Source organism: Pleuronectes platessa, chromosome 16 (genome assembly GCF_947347685.1).
Source record: "Pleuronectes platessa chromosome 16, fPlePla1.1, whole genome shotgun sequence".
NCBI lineage: Eukaryota > Metazoa > Chordata > Actinopteri > Pleuronectiformes > Pleuronectidae > Pleuronectes > Pleuronectes platessa.
Window position 1 is genome coordinate 18,601,464 of NC_070641.1, and position 20,847 is coordinate 18,622,310.

The following is a 20,847-nucleotide window of genomic DNA, read 5'->3' on the forward strand; positions in this document are numbered from 1 at the left end:
TGTACAGTATGTGTGTGTCAGGAGAGACTCGGGCGTTTCATGGACTGAAATGAAGAAGAGAAGTGAAAGAAAATAAGCTATCCTCCTCATTCTTACTGTTTTAAGCCGTTATCATCTTTCTGGAAGGCCGCCTACTTCCTGAGCCGTGATGAATTGGGACGCAGCTAATTTGTTTTTCTCAAAGCGTGTTGCATCCACATCGAGGGATCAGGGCTCATGCTCCCTGCTCGTAGCGGCACCCAGGCCACCTCTCCACACATCACAGACACTCATTAGGTGACCAGGCGCCTAAACCAACTCGTGATTCACTCACTTTGTAGACTACAAAGCTTCATAGCTCCCTCAGGAAATGAAAAGCTCATCCACAGCTAGAAAACAAGTTGTTGTCAAAAGCTTTCAGTTCCTCCCTTTTGGGCTCAGAGACAGTGAACAGTAATGAGATGCATCTGTTTTTCAGTTTGGACTTTTTTGACAAAACTCTACATTTAGCTGGATTTTCCAGACCTGACATTTGTGCCACACGAAGCTGCCCCATGAGAGATAATGACAATTTAAATCTTCTGCTGCTACTGGAGGTTGCAGGTAACAGTCAGACACAGAAGAGTGTTGCGATCGTTTTGTACATTTAGCAACTTCCCCCATTAATTATTTATTTAGTCACCCAAGAGGCCTCGGAGTCTGAGGGCACTGTGTGCATTGCTGTGGGGGCTATTCACTCAAATCATCACACAAGCCCCCAGAGGCTTAATGGACATTGACGTTTGGACATTATGTTGCAGGACCCTGATGTGGTGGAAGGGAAAACTGACTCCCAACGATTTCAGACAACAGAACGCTTTTATCCACTCACACATACTTGTTTGAATCAACCCTCGCACAAATGCACTCACATGGACGCCTAGCACACACACCACACACACCTCCCGCCCCCTGCAGTGACAGCTGAGGGACGGCAGCCTGCAGGGAGAGCTGGTTTTAGAGAGGTTAGACGAGGTGGAGGGCTCTGCTGGTTTGGGGAGTGTGAGGTAAACAACACCTCCGAGTTCAGCGTGCATGCCTAATGTGCTCTCTCGCACTGATGGCTCTGCTGGGCAAGGCTGCCCGATGACAAGCTGTCTCCAGACGTCTCCCGCTCCTGGAGCATCTCACCGCGGCAGCCTCTCACAATGCTGGCTTCACTCCGTCCAGCTGTCCACGTCGACTCCGTGCACTTTCGGCTTTTTTGTGTCCCTGTTGTGTCTCTGGCTTTCTCGTTCCCTGCTTGAAACTCGCCTGACTCAACCTCCTGCCGTCCTATCAGATACGTATTCAAATATACATCACATGGCATCGAGATGAGAACGGAGCCTCTTACTTCAACTGATGTGAAGGTTGTGCTGGAAAAAGAAAACTCTGCTTTTTTTGGGGGCTTGAACTGATTACTCCTTTAGTGGTTTCAAATCATCAGTCAAAAAACACTGAATCATTCCCTTTAACTTTGTACAATTTTATGAAATGCATACTAATGATATAATCATGGTCACTGGCAGCAATGCATACATGCAGATCAGAATACAAAGATATGTACACATGTGAATTGTACACTCTTGAGGTCTGTTCAGACTGAACACAAAGCAAACTTCAGAGGCAGCAAACACATTGCACACGGGTTCGCCCAAGGCAGCGAGACTTGAAGCATAATTGTGGAAAACACTGGACATAATGAGTTCTTATCCCCAGCTGTTCAACTCCACTCCACAAAGCTTACAGAGACAAGGCGGTTGGGGGGGGTGGGGGGTGGTGGAGGAAGTCAAATGTTGGAAAAACAGCTTGAGCTCCCGGTCAGTTTTTGTCAGAGCTACAGCACAATAACTGTACAAAGGCACGCTCCGCTCACACACCCAGTCGGTGCACTGCTAGCTAACAGGTGGTGCGCTGGCCGCTCTCTGGCGTTCGAGCTTCGGAGCACAAAAACACTCCAGCGGTCAAATTTGTGCGAATAAAGCGAGGTGAACATTTGCTTTGCATTCCGTCTGAGCACACCTTTACAACTGTCTCAAAAATAGTGGTTTTTACCCTTGACCTGAGTTCAACAACCTCATTTGTTCCTGCCGTCCAATTGCAACCCATCTCTCTACTGATTGGTTGCCGAGAGGGCACAAGGGCTTTTCTCATTGGTTGTGAGTTCCGACGTGTAGAAGCAAAAGCAGACAGCAACGAATACTGTTGTATTCCGAGGAGATAGAAATCACATTGACATCATTTACTCAGGGCATACACATAGAACATTTATTGCTGTATAGTCAGTATTTTGCCTTTGATGCCATATTCACTGACACAAGGATTTGTCTCGGAAAGATGGGAGGACACATCTTTGAAGCTAAAACAGCCCTTGGTTGCTCTGTGTTTTCCCTCTTCATCTTTTTAATCTCAGGTATCTTTACCGACGCAACAGGACACTTCAGGGAAAGGCGTTCGCTTCACCTGAAGTCATGAACACAAGCACACATACGCACACATAGCTGTCTTTAACCCACGTATCACTAACCCAACGTCTTGTGATAAAACATAGTCATTAAAGTGATTTTGCATGATAAAAAAGGTCAAGACCTTGGATTTTCTCACATCACATCATGAAATAAAGAAAAGGTAAGGTAATGTTAAAACATTAGACAACAGTCTACCTCTAGAAATCAGGCTTGAACATGAGCATCTCCTTTTTTGGATGGAGCGATTAGTCAAGTGGCCAAAGCCAAAATAACTTTGCCCTAAAAGATGCAAAACTTTTGTTCTTTGTTACAGTATCAGCTTTTGATATCCAACTATGGTGTGTGTTGCTACAACATACTGTGTGTGAGAGGAGACGGGGAAGAGAAGATGAGTGCATTAGGAAAAAATAATCTGTATTGCAATCCCAGAACCATGCTCAAGGAACACAAATGTGTCCATAATCGATAAATGTTGTGGCGTAACACTGAAATTAAAGCTTTGACAGAGATGGTTTTCGCTCTTCGTGGATTTTAGCAGAGGAGGCTAAAAAGCAAACAAAGCTCCCTGTGTGCAGCCGATAGTGTCTGTGAGCTAGAGCGATCCTCGTGTGCTAAGTGAATATGGCTGTCCCCATCTCCGGTTGTCCTCTGGGACTCCCAACATCTGAAAAAATAAATAAACCTACAAGGAACCAATGTTCCCAAAGACAAATGTGCTGGAGGGAACAATCACTTCAGCGCACAAAGTTCGTTTGAAATTTTTTGCTTCGTTGTTTATACTCTGTCCAAACCTTTAAAAAATGGTATAAAACTGGAAGCCACTGGCAGACAAAAAGTCCTAGAAAACAAGTCAAAGACCAGATGGGTTAAATTAAATTGGGACAAAGTAACGGCAACACTCGCACGTGCCTATTCTCTTTTTTTCTACAAAAATAGTGGAATAGAAATCACATGGTTATCACCCAACATTGACATCTTGATACACTTCTGTATATGGATAAAACTCTTGGTTAAATGCAAGTCCGTCATGCAGTCAAGGTCCCTCGCGACTCTTGTGGTGGCGCCTGTTCATTTCAAATCCTTAAGCCTGTTGATGGGTGGTACTGTCAAACGGGAGTGTGCTCAAAGTCTCACTTTATTAACCATGTGTTGGTGCACACAAGGCTGCCTCAAGGAATCCGTTATTGTTTCCCCTGATGGGGTTTGTCAAGCTCCATCTATCCATGCCATTTTTCACCCTCACTTCTTCATGTCTGATTGAAAGAAAAATAACCAATTTCACAAACCGGTCCATGCAATCTTTTCTTTCCATTTTTCCAGTGCCACTCAAGACCAAGTGGACAGAGGCACAAAGCTTTGATCAGACAATACCTATCCCCTTTTTAAAAGAAAAATACAGAGGTATGGTGAGGTGATGATAATGATTTAAGTCATGCCTTGGATACCTGAGGCAGTGCTCCCACACAAAAGCACACACTGTGAGCAAACCCTCTTGAACTCTCCTCCACCTCACATATCTGAACCCAGCAGAAGGTCCTGTGCCGGAGTGAGTAGGACCTGTTGTTTCCGTCTGCCAGAGCAGATGGACATTAGATCCGCTTTCTGCTTTCCCAGCCAAACAAATGACCTGCCTTCTCCGTTCCCAGGCTTACTTCCACCTTCATATACTCCTCCATCTCTGAGCCTCCGCCCACTTGCATGCTGCACTGCCTCTGAGACATAAACGAATCAAAGCAGTCTCTGTTGGCGTTGATAGCTGTTTCAGTTTGGGTGCTTCTGTTTTTTGCATTTTAAAAACCTCAGTGAGCCGACATGAAGGAGAGGTGACTACAGTCGAGCAACAACAAGACTCTTTCTTGCGTCTTCCAATGTGAGGCAGAACCTTCCACAGCCTCTAAGATGATGTCAGGTCCGATCTTCAGAGATTGGGCCTCAACTCCGCAGGCCACTTCCTCACCAGCAGATCGCAGCCGAGGCCACTCCCCTAGGTAGCTCAAAATGGGACATGGGCTTGTCACAAATGTATAGAAAGGGGTTGAAGGGGCAGGATGAGGGTTGGGTTTTGGAACACGGGACATCATGTGTCATCGAGCCTCTCTCTCACTGATGAGAGCAGAGAGAGTGAGAGGGACGGCGATGGGTTTAGATCCAAGGAATGGAGAGACAAAGGAGGAGCTTACAGCAGGTTTCATCTGTTTTTTCGACAAGGCCCCACTGTTGTTTGGCTTGAGCTCTTCCCTTTGAATCCTTCCTCTCCAAGTCCACTTCCATCTCCTCTTCTTTTGTCAACTAATGCCCCTGTCCAGGGATTGGCCAAGAAGCCCTGGGGGTCCATAAGCTCCAGGCCTAGAATCTCCCTGCGACCATCCTTGCCCCGGGATGACAGCAACACCCCCCCTTGGTCCAGGCTGCCTGTGCTGTTGCACTTCTTCACTGCTCCTCCGGGGTACACCAGGGAGCTGGGGGACAGCAGTGATGTCAGCGACAAGCTGCTCAGTGTCTCTGACAAGTGTTCACTGTTGCCCGCCTGGCTGGAGCCACAACCGCCGATTGACGATCCAATGCCTATACCTTGGTCTTCATCGGAAGGGTCGATGGAGTCGTCGCGGGTGTAGCATGGGCTGGTGCTACCTCGCCCGCTGCTCTGGCTCCGCTGGTGGCCCCTGGTGGCCTGAAGGGTTAAAGCTGAGGAGGGACTGGACCTTGGTCTCAGGGTCTGGACCGGGGAGGAGAGGATAGTCCTATCTTCAGGCAATGGGAGAGGGCACACAAGTGGTAAGGGAGCTGTTAGCAGTGGCAGCTCCAAGTTCTGTGGCGGGGAGATGCTGAAGCTCAGTCCCTCTTCCAGGGTGGTCTGGAGGCTACCTTCAGAGCTGCCTGTAGCAAGGGACGAGTCACTGCGGGATGGGAACTGAAGAGACAAGGGGGAAAGGGGGTGAGACAAGAAAGAGAAGCACATTAATCCAACTCGTTTCATGTCAGTTCATCCTGTTTCAATTACACTTATTATCATCTGTTGTTGGAGACTGTTGTATTTAAACTTCAGGCCATTTATCATCCACATGAGTACAAAAATAAGTATCTTTCGCTTTAGTGTTTAGTGTCAAATTATGTAATTCTTCAACCTCAACCTAAATGAAACCTCATAACCAATTTTTCTTTGTTTCCACTGTAGATTTTGTTCTTCCCTGCCTCTCCCCTCCCCCTACCTGTGTACAGAGCATCTCTCTATGGGCTCCCGGGGAGCGGAGTGAAGCCCAGGAGGCTGGGGAAGTCAGCTTATGGCTCCTTGTCAACCTTAGGCTCCTACTGCGGGGAGGCGCTGGGATGTTTACTCCTGCGGGGTGGAAGAACTCTGCAGGCAGATGGAAGAGAGGAGAATTGCCTCTGTCTCCTCCTGCTCCTCCTTCAGTTCTGTCCTTGTTGCTGCTCCTTGAAACGCCACCTTGAGGAGGGAGTACATTCTTTCCATTTCTATCCTGATGTCAATTCATCTATTAGTTATTGTAAACATTTTTATAATTTATATGACGCAAAAGTAGTTTAGAAGCTACTATGACAGCAAGTCAACCAGGTGGATGTTATGAGGGAATGATGATGCAGAACTAGCTCTTAATGCTACCATAGAAAAAGCCCAAACGTTTGGGCAATTGACATTGTAGTCTAATCATATTTATTTGAACAAATTAAACAGTAATAGCTGGTTGCACCCAAACAACACAGATGCCATGTAAACACAATTTTGACAATCTATTGGTTGAGGTTCATGTGCTGCTTGTAGTCAACAAAGGTAGATTTATCTTAACTAATTCTTAATTTGGCCCTTTCAATTGGTCGATTGGTTGGTTGATATGCTCTCGTCCAACCAAATCATCATTGGTCCGACAATCTCTTGTGTTACTTTCATAGGAAGAAAGATGCTACATTAGTCTAAGATGAGTACATCAACAGTCTTGGTAAAAACACAAATTTAAATCTTTTACATTCTTTTTTTTTTTTTTTTTAAATGAACCTGGTTATAAAGAAAAATCAACTTTTCAAGATGTACTCACCGGGGCTGCAGTGAGGTGAACGCATGTGTGCTTGGTGTGTTTGCATGTCCATCTCCTGAAGTGTGGTGTCCGTCTCAGAACCAGTGCAGAGGGCCCTGCAGGGCGGACCCAACCCCTGCACCTGACTCTGCACCACGGTTCGAGTCTGGTGGCCTCCACCTCTGGCCTCCTCAGAGCTGCGAGAGTCACTGCTGCTACTTCCCTGGAAGAGAACAGAACGGAGAAGTTCTCTTATCCGGGATGGATGCATCTGTGATTTTCCCCACATTGAAAAAAGAAAATCAATTAAACATGTAGAGGTTGGTTAATTGAAAAAAATAAAAAGGGGTACCTCGGGCAGGTTCTAGTTTAAAGGAGCCTGAAGCGAATATTTTAAAGTAAGCCTATGTTGAAAAGGGACAATTCGTGGTTCAGAACAAGCCTCATAGAAAAGGATTGTGATATTAAATTGGACCCTGAGGCGTGCAGGAATCAAACATGGCCTCTAATTCACATCATCCCTCGGGCTTTCCCTTTCAGTGAGAGCTGATCATGAGAAAAAAGAGCCTGCTATTGTCATGTTAATGTTATTTATTGAAAAGATAAATTCTTGGTTATGAACGTGTTAGTGTGTGTGATGGCTCCTAGAGCAGGAGGCAGGAGTTAAAGCTTTGTGAGCTCTTACCTTGTTCCTCTTAACTAACATCATGTTGGGACTACACAATCATCTAGTGTGTGTATGTGAGGCCACACTTTTTTATTCCTTCATTAGTGTACCTCATTCAGTCCTTCAGGCCGAGCCCCTGAACAGCCAAACACCCAACCACGCACCCCCACACAGCCTTGCCACCCTCACTCACCAAACAACTCTTAAAATCCTTAACCTGAAATCCCTTCTCACCTTCTGTCTTCCCCTCTTTCTCTATCCCTCTCTTTTTCCCATCCACTAATGAGCAGGTTCTCAGCCGTGCTCTGTGACTGCAGGCTTATCTGGCTATCCAGCTCCAAGGAGCATTACCCCCATTACAGAGGAGAGATATCTAGGAAAGGACGGATGATAAGGGATGGAGATAGAGAGGGCCTGGAGGGAGGTGCAGGGAAGGTGTGCAATTACCAGAGGGGGTAGCAGGGAGAGAGAGGAGAAGAACGAGAGATAAAGTCAAAGAGGGGGAGAGCAGGCGCAGGAGACGAAGGCATGAGGGCCACACAGGGAAGGCCTGGTGGACAGATTTATTCACAAGGTCCTTGGTGGATAGAGACTGTGGATTCTTCAAAGACAAGATAGTTGTCACTGATACACAGAGGGAAAGAGATAAAGCCGCATGTGGAACCCAAGGTTTATAACTGTAATTCACAAGAGGGCTTACAGCACGGCCGGGAAAAAATATTTTATTATGGTCATTTGTTTTTTGAGCTTCCTGCAATGGATAGGAAAAAGAAATCATCAGTGAGCCTCTGGCATTGTTTGTTGGTTACTCTCTTGGGGCGCGTCAAGTGCAAAGAGGAGCGCGTACTAGAATCGAACCACTGAATTCCAGCTGCAATTGCTGCTGTAATGGTCGGTGGGTTTTCTTTCTCTACAGCTGTTTCCACACAGAATGTTGCAGAGCATCCGATCCGGCTTGAAACGCTGTGAGAGGAAGACACGCAGGTGTAAACTCAGTTGTCCTGGCATTGAAGCGGGTGCGTTCTCTATCAAACACACACAGGCACATACTGTTTCTATAAAAGAAAACAGTGTTCTGTGCACAGTGGGGAGTAAAGTCCAAGTAAAAACATTATCTTTGTATATATACATTATTACTTTACTGATGAAGGCTCACATCCTTTTTCTACCAGTGGTTTTACGACAGGTAGCGGGGAAAGAGATCATTAGGTGAAGAGATATGCGTGTGTCTGTGTTGGTGCTAAGTTAGACAAAGAGTGTAGACTGAAATGCAAAGAAAGACTGTGAAGAGCATTACAAACTAACCTTACTTTCGAATAACTTATAACCCAAAATATCACAACACATATCAAACTCATAAACATCACACAGAATCGAATAAACCATCTTGCTTGGCCTAGATTAATTATTGAGACCAGTTGTGTTACCCATCCATTTTTTTTCCTTTTTCCCAGAGGGGAAAAAGGAAATGTTAGTTCAGTTCGCAGTTCTGTGAAGTCTTCATGACTGGTCGTGTGGTTTCTGCCTTTGCAGTTGTGTTGAGCTGTGGGGCTCAGTTGCTGGTTGAAGTTCTCCTGCAGGACATCGAGTCGCTACTAGGAGTTTGGTAGAGCTTGAGTTGCGAGGAGGTTTCCTCGGTGAGAAAGCTGGAGAAATCAGGCTTCTCCACTCGGCGATGCAGGAAGAGAGGCTGGCAGCCTTCCGCCCTCAGACGGATTGAAGAAAGAGATTGAGGAGGGGGAGAAGTGGCCTGATATTGACCCGGAACCTCACAGGTCATGGGGTCCAGAGTGACCAATAGGAGTTGACCCTTGTGGCTTTTCACACCTTTTTTTCACAGCTTTGTGTCAAGTTGTCAGGAACAGAGGACATGCGGCATCCTGGGAGACTGAGTTCAGGAGGATTTCTCCTGAACAAAGAACATGTGGTTTCAGGCTTTGACTTATCATGAAGGCCGAAGAAGAGGCCTCCGGCTTGACAAAAACCCAACACAGCTTAAAATTCATCAAATGCACGCGCATTGTCATTACCTCCATTTGTCTCGGTCAGATTTTCCCTCTTCCACCCCTCACACTGTACACTTGAGGCTGCACACCCACCTTGCCCCCCCGGGCCAGCAGCTGGTAGGAAGTGTTCTCGTCCAGGCTGAGGTCGTCGGGCAGCGCAGGGGACGAAGACTTGTCCGACAGCTGCTCTGACTTCAGAGACGCCTGCTCAATCTCTGCCATCCTGATCTGCTGCAAGGAAGTGACCTCAGTTATTCACATCTTACAACGACAGGTAGTGGGAACAGTGGCAGTTCAACACTTCCTATGGTGCTGTCTCATTATATACTCATCATATTTGTACATATACATAAATGTGACATTTATGAAGGATCTGTTCTGAGCACATCTTGCGTTATTTATTAAGAGCTGCATCACGGAGAGATGGGTAAAACCTCCACCAAGCCAAGATATGCTTCACCAGATGTTGCCAATTCAATGTGGCCATAATGCCGAGGCACCTGTCGGTAAAGAGAGCAGGGTGAGAGATTTCACAAAGTAATAAAATGATTTGGTCTGCATCAACTGGACGGATGTTTCCGAGTGCCACAGTAATATGCGAATGGGGCGGCTGAATGAAAGGCAAACTGCAGATATCCAAGCGGTGCATGTACAGCGGGTACGGCGAGTGGGACTGGTTCGGTGTATGTGCATGCATCCGCAGAGTCTGAATGTGTAGGACATGGTGCTGTGGTGGCACCAGAAACCTCCCGATCCTGCAGCCACAGATGAAAGGTTGCTGCTGCCTGTCTCATGAGGGTCTCTGTCATGCTCTCACACCAGCACAGCAAATCCTAATGAGACAACATTACCGAGCACAGAATAATTGGGAAGTGAGAACACTTCACTACCTCCTCCTCACATTGGTTCACACATTGGCTCCAGCTACGTTTGTTTCATCTGGGCTGCAGGTACCTCTGCCCATAGGGGCTATTGAGCTGGTTTTGAACCATCACTGCATGAGCCCCCACTGTAAGCTCCCAGCTCTCCTCTACCCCCTCTCTCCACATGCAGCACTCTTTTTGTGTGGTGCACAATTTCAAAAAAGATCCAGCTAAGGGCGAGCTGGAGGGGGAATTTCAGAGGTCCGTGGATGGTACGATCCGCTCAAGCAGTGTTTCTTTAAAGAGTCACAGCAATGAATGGCCGGGGAGAGAATACTTAAAGTGATAATTCAATGGAGCGAGCCCTCGTAGAGATATATTAACACGTGCCTGTAGATGAGAAAGACAAAGAGGTGCATACAGGAAGATTCATGGCTGATATGCAGCAGTAAATTACCACTGCCGGGGACCCCAAGGAGGGAGGGAGGGAGAGAGAGAGAGAGAGAGAGAGAATGAGAGAGAGAGAGAAGACATAGAGGTGGCTTTAGGCAGTGAGAGAAGGCAAAGCAAAGCAAATCTTTGATTTAAAGCATCTGCTTTTCTCTTTTACCTCCATGCATCAACTCTCACTAACTCAGCTACAGTATGTGACAGTACTATAGAAGCTGCCGGGCTCAGTGTCTCAGGGGTGGGCTGCGGATATCCTCAAAAAAAAGGTCCCTGCGAGTCAGTGGTTGGTTCATTTATCGACAGGTAATGGAAACAGTGAAAAAGGTCGAATCGGCAGAGAAGGAATTTCTACACCGCTGCTTCCGAGGCAACTTCCTCACTAAAAGAAAGACTCCAGTGAGGGTGTTCAGAGCAGAGTCGGCGGTTAGAGAAGCCGTCGTTACTGAGCCTCGCTGGGAGGCGATGAGAGGACAGATAGTGTAACTGAGCAAGGAAATAAGCATGACGAGTGTCTCATGGCCACATCACATGAATCACGCTTGTCAGGACACAGCGAGAGTAGGTAATATAATATACGTTACATTCAAAGCGAGAGCAAGACAACACAACAAGCGTACAGGTCAGATGATGATTTTAAACCAAACTTACATGAATGAGCAGGCACACCTCTGCTAACTGAGATGTGAGCCACCGGAGCCAAAAGTGTTACAATCACTCATGAATCCTTCAAGTGAATGGAAGTATTTAAATGTTTTTTCATAACGGCATCAACAGAATGGTTTTTGCCAGAGTATTAAACATTGGGGCTTATCTTACGACGAGTGCCAAATATGAAATGAGGTGTGGAAGATGCATCGTACCTTGATTATTATTGTTATTTTAAGGTTGTGTTATTGTAAGATAGTAGCCTTATATGCATCTATACAAGCAGGTGTACAACTCGTGCATACTTCTACTGTCACACACCTCTGCAGGGTCACAGTACAGCACAGTAGAATTTTGCTTTATAAATCTACCAATCGCTTATTTTGAGATTCATTTTCAAACAAGTCTCACTATGCTGAGTGTGCTTTGCTACAGTTTAGTTCAGTTCCATATTCAGGTGCTTTACAGAACGATGCATTCAAGAAACCTTGTGAAACTCAGAAGCCGCCTCTAAAGATGGGGCCCTGTCTCAAACCCTGTAGATATTATGTTCATGACTGCTTAACTACATGACTGTTTCCGGCCTTCACCGCTCCACTGAAGTGTTCTCCACAGACTAAGAAGTCAAGTCCTTGTTAGGCAGCTACTTGTTGAATGTTTTGAATATTTCCACTGTCACACAAAACCACACGCACACACACACACACAATGCACGGAAAACACAACCATTCTGTACATAGCTCCCACCAGTCAAAGTCTCATCTGTCTCAAAGGTGCACACCCCCACACAAGCTCTCTCCCACACAAACAAACAGCCACAATGCACAAGTTTGATGGTCGCAGAACACGGGAAGTTGAAGGGGAACCACGGTGGATCAGATACAGTGAATCAGAGAGGGATCCAGCAAAAGCCGTCAGAGCACGGGGACAGATGGAGAGAAGAGGCAAGTAAAAGAGAGAGAGAGAGAAGATTGATGGTTTGACAGCATCTGCAGACAGGCAGAGAGCCAGACTGACAGGTGAGGAGGTGTGGAGCCCAGTTATTGCCTCCCCTGTGCTGACCCGCTGCACTTTGTCATTGTGATCGACAACACTGGCACATGACAGTAGATTTGTGAGCGCGTGTTTTGTGCAGTGAGTATCTGTGCACGATGCATGCGTGTATGGAGTGGTCGCATTCGAGTGTGTGCAGCCATGCAGGGGGCCTCATTAATCAATATGTCTGTGCACATGGAAAGTTGATATCTTGTGTTGATATTGAGTTTAATTAATATTCTCCATTATACTGTAACATAATGGCACATTTAGCAGTTGACACGCTTCCCAAAGCATGAAACATTTTTCACTCAGACGCTTGGTGATGAATGAAGCCCAGTGTGTGTGTGTATGTGTGTGTGTGTGTGTGTGGGTGTGTGTGTGTGGGTGTATTAAAGTGTGTTCCTATTGCAAATCCACATGCATGCATGCAATCTGGCTATCAACACCAAGGTTGTCTTTCTCCCTCTCTAATTATTTGTGTCTGTGCACAAAGGCATGTGTGTGTGTGTGTGTGTGTGTGTGTGTGTGTGTGTGTGTGTGTGTGTGTGTGTGTGTGCGTCTGTGTGAGTTTTTGTATGTCTCTAAGAAATATTTGGGGTTTTCTAATACCATTGAATCAGGCCAAACTTAGTTTTTCCCCATCACACGTATCCTGTTACATGTGTAGTTGTGGACATGTCCATATATGTAAGCTGAGAAGGTCAGATTTTTATCGGCCCCATATTTTTGAATATACAACTTTTGGATCTGTGAGAAATACCCTGGCATTTTAAAATACTTTGAAGTGGTGTCTTCAAAATAAGCCACTTTGAGAATAGCTTTGACACTTGTGAAAAGGTGCAGCCTGTTACTAACAATGTCCTTTGTTATGTGTGTGCATGTGTGTGTGTTTGTGTGTGTGTGTGTGTGTGTGTGTGTTACGTGTGTGTGTGTGACGTGTGTGCTCGTGGTGTTCAGGGGTGGTACCTCTTGCGGGTGGCTCTTGCAGATGGGTGCAGGGGAGGAGTAGTGGTGGAAGACAGAGCCAGAGAGGTTGTCGATCATCAGCATCTCCCCCTCTAGCGTGTCCTCGATCAGGAGAGAAACGCTGTCCAGCCACTGGCTCTCCTGGAACACATACACATGCGCACACACAGACACACACACACACACACATACGGAGACACACACACGAGACGCAGGCCGGCAGACCAGTATTGCACGCAGGCACAAACATGTGCACATGCGGACATGCGAGGACAAAGAACACGCAGGGAAATGCATACACCATTGTAAGTGTTATAAAAAGGTTGGAGTGCACACGCAGGTATGATTTTACACTTTCTCATGTTCTCATTCATAAAAGTCACATGTGCACATTCACTCAGACACATTTCAAACAGGGTGAGACTCTTTCTTTGAGAGAGCGGAGAGCTATTTTATCATAATTATTTGGCCTTCAGGGCAAAAAACACTGCTCCTGAATATTATGACTCCAAAGCTTCATTAACAAGTGACACAGAATGTTTCTCTCAAAGCCCCGAGCAGCGAGAGTCGTGCAATTACATTTGATATATCGCCTCAATTAGACTGTTCAATACCTTGTTGAAACAATTTAAGAGTTAAGCGTTTGCTTTGTGCGCTCGGTATTATTAGGATTAAAGCAATTAAGACTGAATCACTCAGGGCTTTTCTGCGACTTAAATGATCCCCCCCCCCCCCCTTGCTTGAATTTCAGATTGGTTTCTAGGAAAAGAACCATCCGGCAAAACAAGAGGAAACTATAGTGACATGAAAAAGTGATTTCTGTGTGATTTCTTGGCAGGGTGCCGCACTTCCCCGTGCATTGTATGCACTGTGCCTGCAGCACATTTATAACAGCCAAAATAACTGTATTACATCAGCAGATACAGCCCAGAAGACACTGTGAAACAGGGTCACTCCTCCTCAATCCCCACACAAGCCTATTTCCGTCGCACATTTCCACAACATTGCTGATAGGACCAACATCAGTTATGCAAACGCACATTTTCTGACTCACACAGCTCTATTAGCATCACTCACGGCTCATACTTTGAAAATGAGGGGGCTTCGAATTTCAAGAAGCAGGTTACTGTACTGTTCCCCCAGCGTTATAAATACTAATAAATAAACCTGCATCATGCTGGCTTATGAAACAGACCCACATTTTGGCCCAATGACAAACTGACTCTGCAGCTTCTTTTTATACCGACACGTCCTCTCTACTTTCTCTCACACCCTCACAGGCTGCCCAGTCCCAGGAGACTTTATTGTGTGTAGGTGGAGAGCTTGATATATAATGTTTGATTGACTGCGTTGGCCTATGTGCTGCCCTCCATTTATAACTGTATTAGTGGACAACAATAGGGCCAGTCCCCGGGGAATGGACGTTTTGGAGCGAGAGGACAGCGCTGAAATTAATTACTGCCTCTATCTGACTGTCGCCGGCTCAGTTATTATCTCTCCTCTCTCATCCCTTTACTCTCTCTCTCCCTCTGTGTGTGCCGACTTTCTGCAGCGTCTCCTCTGATCATCGTGAAAGGCTTCACTAGTCTCTCTCACCATACACTCAAACAGCACTTGTTAATTGTATAATATAACACATTCTATGTCTGAACGCATTCATTTTTAAATCCGTCACGATTATGGATGACATTTAAGATAACTAAAAAAAAACAGTTTTTGTGTCTGTTTCAAAATAAACAAAACAAAACAAAAAAGAGAATTTAATTAACTGGAAAATCAATAGACTTTATATGGAGATGAATGAAGCCTCTCCACATCCCATTCTCCAGAAAAGACAAAACATTCAATAAGAACTCTGCTTTCTTCAATTGGTGTGTATTTTGACATTTTTGTTTGGCCCCTGACCCGTCCACCAACATGGAGAATTAGGTTTTATGCCCTGTCATGCACCCAGCCACCAGGGGGCATTAAAAGTGCTTTGACTTCACTTCATGGGAAAATCTATAATCTTGGAACGAAACTCATCAAAGGTGTCAAAGTGTTTTCACAAGGTGTTCTTCACACGAGCCTCATTCAGCTGCACACACACACACACACACACACACACACATACACACACACACACCAGGACCTGTGCTGTGCAAATCCTTTATTGCATCACTCTTTTTATGGCAGAGAATGAGAAAGAGGGATCTGGAGATAGATTGGAGATAGAGTGGGTGGTGGGGGAGGGGCTGCTGCAGCCCGTGATTTCTCTCTGGTCTGCACCGACTTCCTTCGGCAGCCAACGCCGAGCTGAAATATCTCCTCAGAAGGTGAAACTGGACTTTGTTTAGCTGCGGTTATGATTTAACGGATTCGGTCATCGTCTAGTTCCTGCAGCCTCCTCTTTACCAACAGTCTCTGCAATAACCCTCATATATATCCTACCTTATTAATGACTCAGGCTTTATGCAAACAAAGTGTTTTCTGCCCTCATCTGCCCTTTCCACCATCTTTACCACAGACCCTGAGCTTTTCAACTTTGCTTTTACATATTTTGTCCCTTTTAAAGTAGCCTGGCTCTCCTAGCTGACATCATGAGTTGCTATGAGAACAATAAAGAAAGAAAAAGGAAATGCTCTCAAAAGGTAAAATCTAAAACATACGACTTCCCTTTCATCTTCTTTATATTACTTTGGTGGTTTTGTCTCATTTCGGAAATATTTCCAGTCCCGTGTCCTCCTAATTGCAGATTTGAACCAATTGACCAAAACTTTAAAACCATCACAAACTTGAAAATTGAAGCTAAACCAATATTACATTTTTCTTTGGCCCAAACTGTTTGAAGCCCTGGCTGGCACATCCCAGACTCTGCTGGCCACTGCCGATATCACTGCTGTTCACTTCACTGTTCAAGGCAACGGCTCCAATGGTTTTAAAGGAGCACAACAGAGCCGTACAGCTCAGATGCAGTTAGGTTACAGTAAAGATAAGAAAAATCTTGATCGGCCTGATCCTGATCCCACTAATCTGGGTTGAGACACAATGCACACACCCTCCACACACACACACACATACACACACACACACACACACACACACACACACACACACACACACACACACACACACACACACTCAAACACCAGTCATACAGAATTGGCCTCTCTCTCTCACCAGTATCACATCCACACACACACACACATGTGCACATACTTACTTGTGCTGGTGAGTGCAGGGTGTTGCGGGAGTTGTACAGTTCTTGGTGCGCAGTGGCTGCTGCCTGCCTCATCTTCTTCCCTGCTTCTCCTCGGCCGTCTCCACTCTCCCGTCCTCCTGCCGGGCCTCCGGGCCCTGACGCTGCGGCGACCAGCTCTTTCTCCACCCCCCCACCCCCGCAGCCGGGGTCGCCCATGCAACAGAGGGTGCCCTGGATCCGCTCCTGCTCAATTTTTGCATCCATCTCCGCCTGCTCTTGGGCCTCCTTGTTGGAGTCGTCCAGGTGCTTCATCAGCACAGCCACCACCACGTTGATGAGCACGAACTGGGCGGTGAGCACGAAGGAGACAAAATACATGGGCGAGATAAACTGAAGGCTCGGATTGCAGGCGTAGTCTTTGTCGGTGCTGTGGTCGGGGGGGCACTCCCGCAATGTGTCCTGGTGTCGCAGAGGCAGAGTGCGAGGAGAGAGGAGAGAGGAGAGAGGAGAGAGGAGAGAGGAGAGGGTCGGTCAGAAGGAGACGAACAAGGGCCACATGTAAGTGTACACTCCGGGAAACAAAAACAGATCAATCGTTGAATACTGCAACAACACAATAATAATATTTAGTAAAATTTATGAATGCAAATTTGACATTATTCGATGGTGGGTAAAAAAAGCGGAAATCTTGTCTCATCATCACACGTTTAATTTTGCTGAGTTGTTGTGTTTGTTTCCGTTGCGTTTCCAGTCCGGTAACTCGGTCACAGCAGAGTTCAGTCACACCAGAACCAAAGTGACAAGTGTTTTCTGGAGGAAATACACAATCTCACCCAGGCAGTGACCACACATAACAATGTCATCCCTCTGAGCTGGAGCTGGTCTTTTATGCCTAATTTTGCACGACAATCACACACTGTGCACCTTCACACAACTTCTCCCTCTTCTGCCCTCACTCCCCTTCCATCGTATTTATTTGCATAGATTTGTTCTCTCCTCATCCGAAATCTCCATTTTTCTCACCCCCTCTCTCTCCTGCTGCGTACTTCATTTTTTTGCTGTGCTTTCCTGTAAGAGGGGATAAAGCATAATGACTGGCCACTACTTTAAATCCTCTCCCTTCCCTTCATCCGTCTCTTAATACAATTCGATGCTGTTTGCTTTATTCCCCACTGCCCTATTACCCATCGTCCTCTGCCTCATTATTTCCTCTCGACTCTATCGTCACGGCACGACTAATTATCGCTCTGCCTTACCCGCGTCTTACCAACCAAAGCAGGTCTCTCCCTCTCGCAGCCCAGGCAGTAATTTAATGGCTAAAATGACAGAGATTTACTCTGAGAGGAAGCATCTGCCGCCCGCTGGCTCACTTCATGGCCCACTAGCAACCGGGCTGCCTGTATACCCAGTGTGTGTTTAATGGTCCACGCCAGACATGCTCCGGCGTAATCCCTATTCCCACGCACAGCCTAGGTGCGCGGAGGAGTGGTCCTAGCTGCCGGTGTGTAGTAGAAGTGTGTCCTGGGGAAATCGCTGCTTTGTGTGTGCGAGTTGCATTGAAGCACAGGCAGTCCCTTTTCCCATCAGTACAGAAATCTGCACTCCCAGTGCTGAGCAAGCACATTTCCTTATCATCAGCGACTACCACTAGAGCGGGAGATGGGATGCATGGGAGGAATAAAGGGAGAGTTTATCTCGTCTCTCTTGGAAATCTATTCAGTCAATGGTTTAATTTATTTTCTAACACAAACTCTTATCTGTATTAGGAATTATCTTACTTTAAACACCGGATTAGGGCAATGCACTGAAAACAATAATATGAGCTTCACCTGACTACATTCAATAACACATAGACTGTTTATAAAGAGGGACGACGTGTCTCCTCTTCCTCTCGCTATCCAGAAATGAAGCCAAAATATCCTGGACACAAATGCAACCTTTTTGCATTTGGAATCAAAGTTTGCACATGAGCCATGGAAGTGACGTCCTGTCGATACAAGTGCTCGAACAATCTGGAGTCAGTCTTAGTTGTCAATGTTTCACCACAATATTATAGCATCAAATAACTAATTTAAACTTATAGAGAAAATTAACATTTGAACAAAAATCTATGTGAAACAATCACAGAAATCATCTTTGAGAAAAAAAAAAAAGACCTGTACTTTGACATTTTGGGACTCCGGGGAATTTATGACCTTTACAGCAGCCAGCCACCAGGGGCTGATCAGGACGCGTTGGTTTCCATTTAGGGAGCAGTCATGTCGTCCACCTTTCATAAAGTCTGTGATTCACACATTCCCAGCAAACAAAACATCCAGTTGAGCTCTGTACCTTCATGATGCCATTCCAGTTGTCGCCCGTGGAGACTTGGAACAAGGTAAGGAAGGCCATGCCAAAGTTCTCAAAAGTAGCGTGACGACTCATACCCTCACATGGGTAGTCCGCATTGCAAACTGAGGAAGAGAGGAAGGAGTCGGGTGGAGGGAGGGAGGGAGGGAGAGGAGAAGAGGTTGGGTCACAGATAAGACAAGGGGTGAGAGGAGAAGAGAAATCGAAGGAATGTAAGATCTCAAGGTTTAACAAGTCGTTGCTTCCAAAGGTCACAGAAGCATCAACCATTTGTGTCACTAAGCCTCCCGGATGTTTGTCCAAACAAGCCAACTCCGTGTAGACACAGATATCAAATGAGCAGCACTGTGACAAAACGCTGTTTGTCTTTGAGCTTACATCCCAAGATAATCTCTGAAAACTGCCTCAAGAAAAGAGACACTTGCATTTTGCCACTAATCCGTTCCAGGCTCCAATAGGAAGCAGCGCTGCAGCTGCAGCAAACAAGGGAAACGTGACAGCTTGGAAGACGCATCTCCCAAATTCAATGTGGGTATTTTAGGACAGTACTTATGTACCAGAATACTGCGGAGTGGGTAGATTCCCTAATGGTTGTCTGACTGCAGGAGACAGGAAGCAAGGGAAATAAGGAGATTTTCATGGTAAAGACAATACAAGTCTGTGTACTTCTATCTGCACTTGTGTAGTAAAATTAGTGTACAAATACTTAAAACAACAATTGAATTTACCTATTCATAACTGAATGGTTTGATGAGAATGGACATATCTCTTTTCCCTGATGTTGAGAATATTCTGATACCGTTTCCTATTCTTGTATTTATGCTCAGTTAATTCCTCGTCTTCACAGACACCAGATCTCAACCAACAGGATTTTGAGCTGACGTGTCACACGGCGCTCTCGACCTCATCCCCTCATCAAAGAAGAGAATATATTTGTGTCTGCTCTGGTGTCACATTACTAAGACACTCACTGCAGGTCTTTTCTTTGTCACCTGTCAGCAGGTTGACATTCCACTGCTACACACAGTGATGATGGGTGGACATTATGCGATGGAAGGATTAATCCAAGTAGGCAATGAGATTGTGTACATTATCACACATATGGTGCGTATTTAGTACCGTGCCAGAAACGGGATAATACACTTCTACATCTTCTTAAAGGTTTTCAGATTAGCATTGAGATCAAAGCCTAGCCCATCACGTGCCAAAACAGAAACTGTCCGAAAGTAAAAATCTTTGAAGTAATTCTTTTGAAGACAATTCCCCTTTGAAAGCCTCAAGCAAGCTTCTTTTTTTTTTTTTTTGTCGGTTGATATATGTAAAAACAACACCGCACATATCTTATATAACTTGCTTAACATAATTTATATTTAGGTTTAATGTGAGATGGTTCCATTGCAGCGTCTGACTTACCTAGTTCTCCAAAAAGCTCTACTCCTAAGGCGGCGTAGATGAAAAACAGGAGCATGAAGAGCAGGCCCAGGTTACCCACCTGCAGAACACACACACACACAAGGAGACACACACCCACACATACATACACACACAAACACACACACACAGAAAAACCTCTTACCAAGCATATGTCACAAACCATCTGATAGCATTTAAGCATGTGAGACATTAAACTGCTCCCAAAACAGTGACAAGGTTTCATGCACCGGTTCCATTCTAAAGTCAAAATCTGACTCACAACTGAACACATCAGCAGGAAACATAATACAAATAATGAATGTGCACGAAACTGGTCACACAGGATTACAACTTATTTACAGTGAGCGGCTGCTTGGCTCCGCAAACACCCGCAGAGACTCTGATAAAACCGAACCCCCCCGGTGCCGTGTGGAATTTTCAAGTTTGGCCTCATTCCACCGCAAAACAGGACACTGTACCCACAACTTCATGGTGATGATGATATTGCACGATAAACACTCAGGGCAAATTCTAATCCCATTACAGGGATACAGAGCCCAGTCTCCTTTTCACTGTGTTTAATACTCTGCTAACAACACTGGGAACCAGGACATGCACCGAGATGTGGTTACTGTTAAAACACTCCATGTTTTCTGAGGAGAGGTCTAGATTAGGTCATCTGCTTTTCAGGGAAAAAATTATTTAAAGAGAATTTAAAGTTCAATTAAGGAAAAATGTATTACCTTCATGTGATGCAAATAAAGTGGATA

At 45.6% G+C, this 20,847-nt stretch overlaps 1 protein-coding gene across 1 annotated transcript in view; it reads right to left on the reverse strand.

Annotated features, from left to right (window-relative positions):
* Positions 1 to 3,283: 3,283 nt before the first annotated feature.
* LOC128459031 (voltage-dependent T-type calcium channel subunit alpha-1I) overlaps positions 3,284 to 20,847 on the reverse strand; it is a 104,622-nt gene continuing 87,058 nt past the window's right edge. The window contains exons 29-36 of the mRNA XM_053444127.1: positions 20,078 to 20,156; positions 18,647 to 18,768; positions 16,337 to 16,774; positions 13,135 to 13,275; positions 9,266 to 9,403; positions 6,521 to 6,722; positions 5,678 to 5,913; positions 3,284 to 5,379 (exon numbers count right to left, since the gene is read on the reverse strand). Of these exons, the coding sequence (XP_053300102.1) occupies positions 4,657 to 5,379; positions 5,678 to 5,913; positions 6,521 to 6,722; positions 9,266 to 9,403; positions 13,135 to 13,275; positions 16,337 to 16,774; positions 18,647 to 18,768; positions 20,078 to 20,156 (2,079 nt within the window). The 3' untranslated portion in view covers positions 3,284 to 4,656. The remainder of the gene's footprint in view (positions 5,380 to 5,677; positions 5,914 to 6,520; positions 6,723 to 9,265; positions 9,404 to 13,134; positions 13,276 to 16,336; positions 16,775 to 18,646; positions 18,769 to 20,077; positions 20,157 to 20,847) is intronic.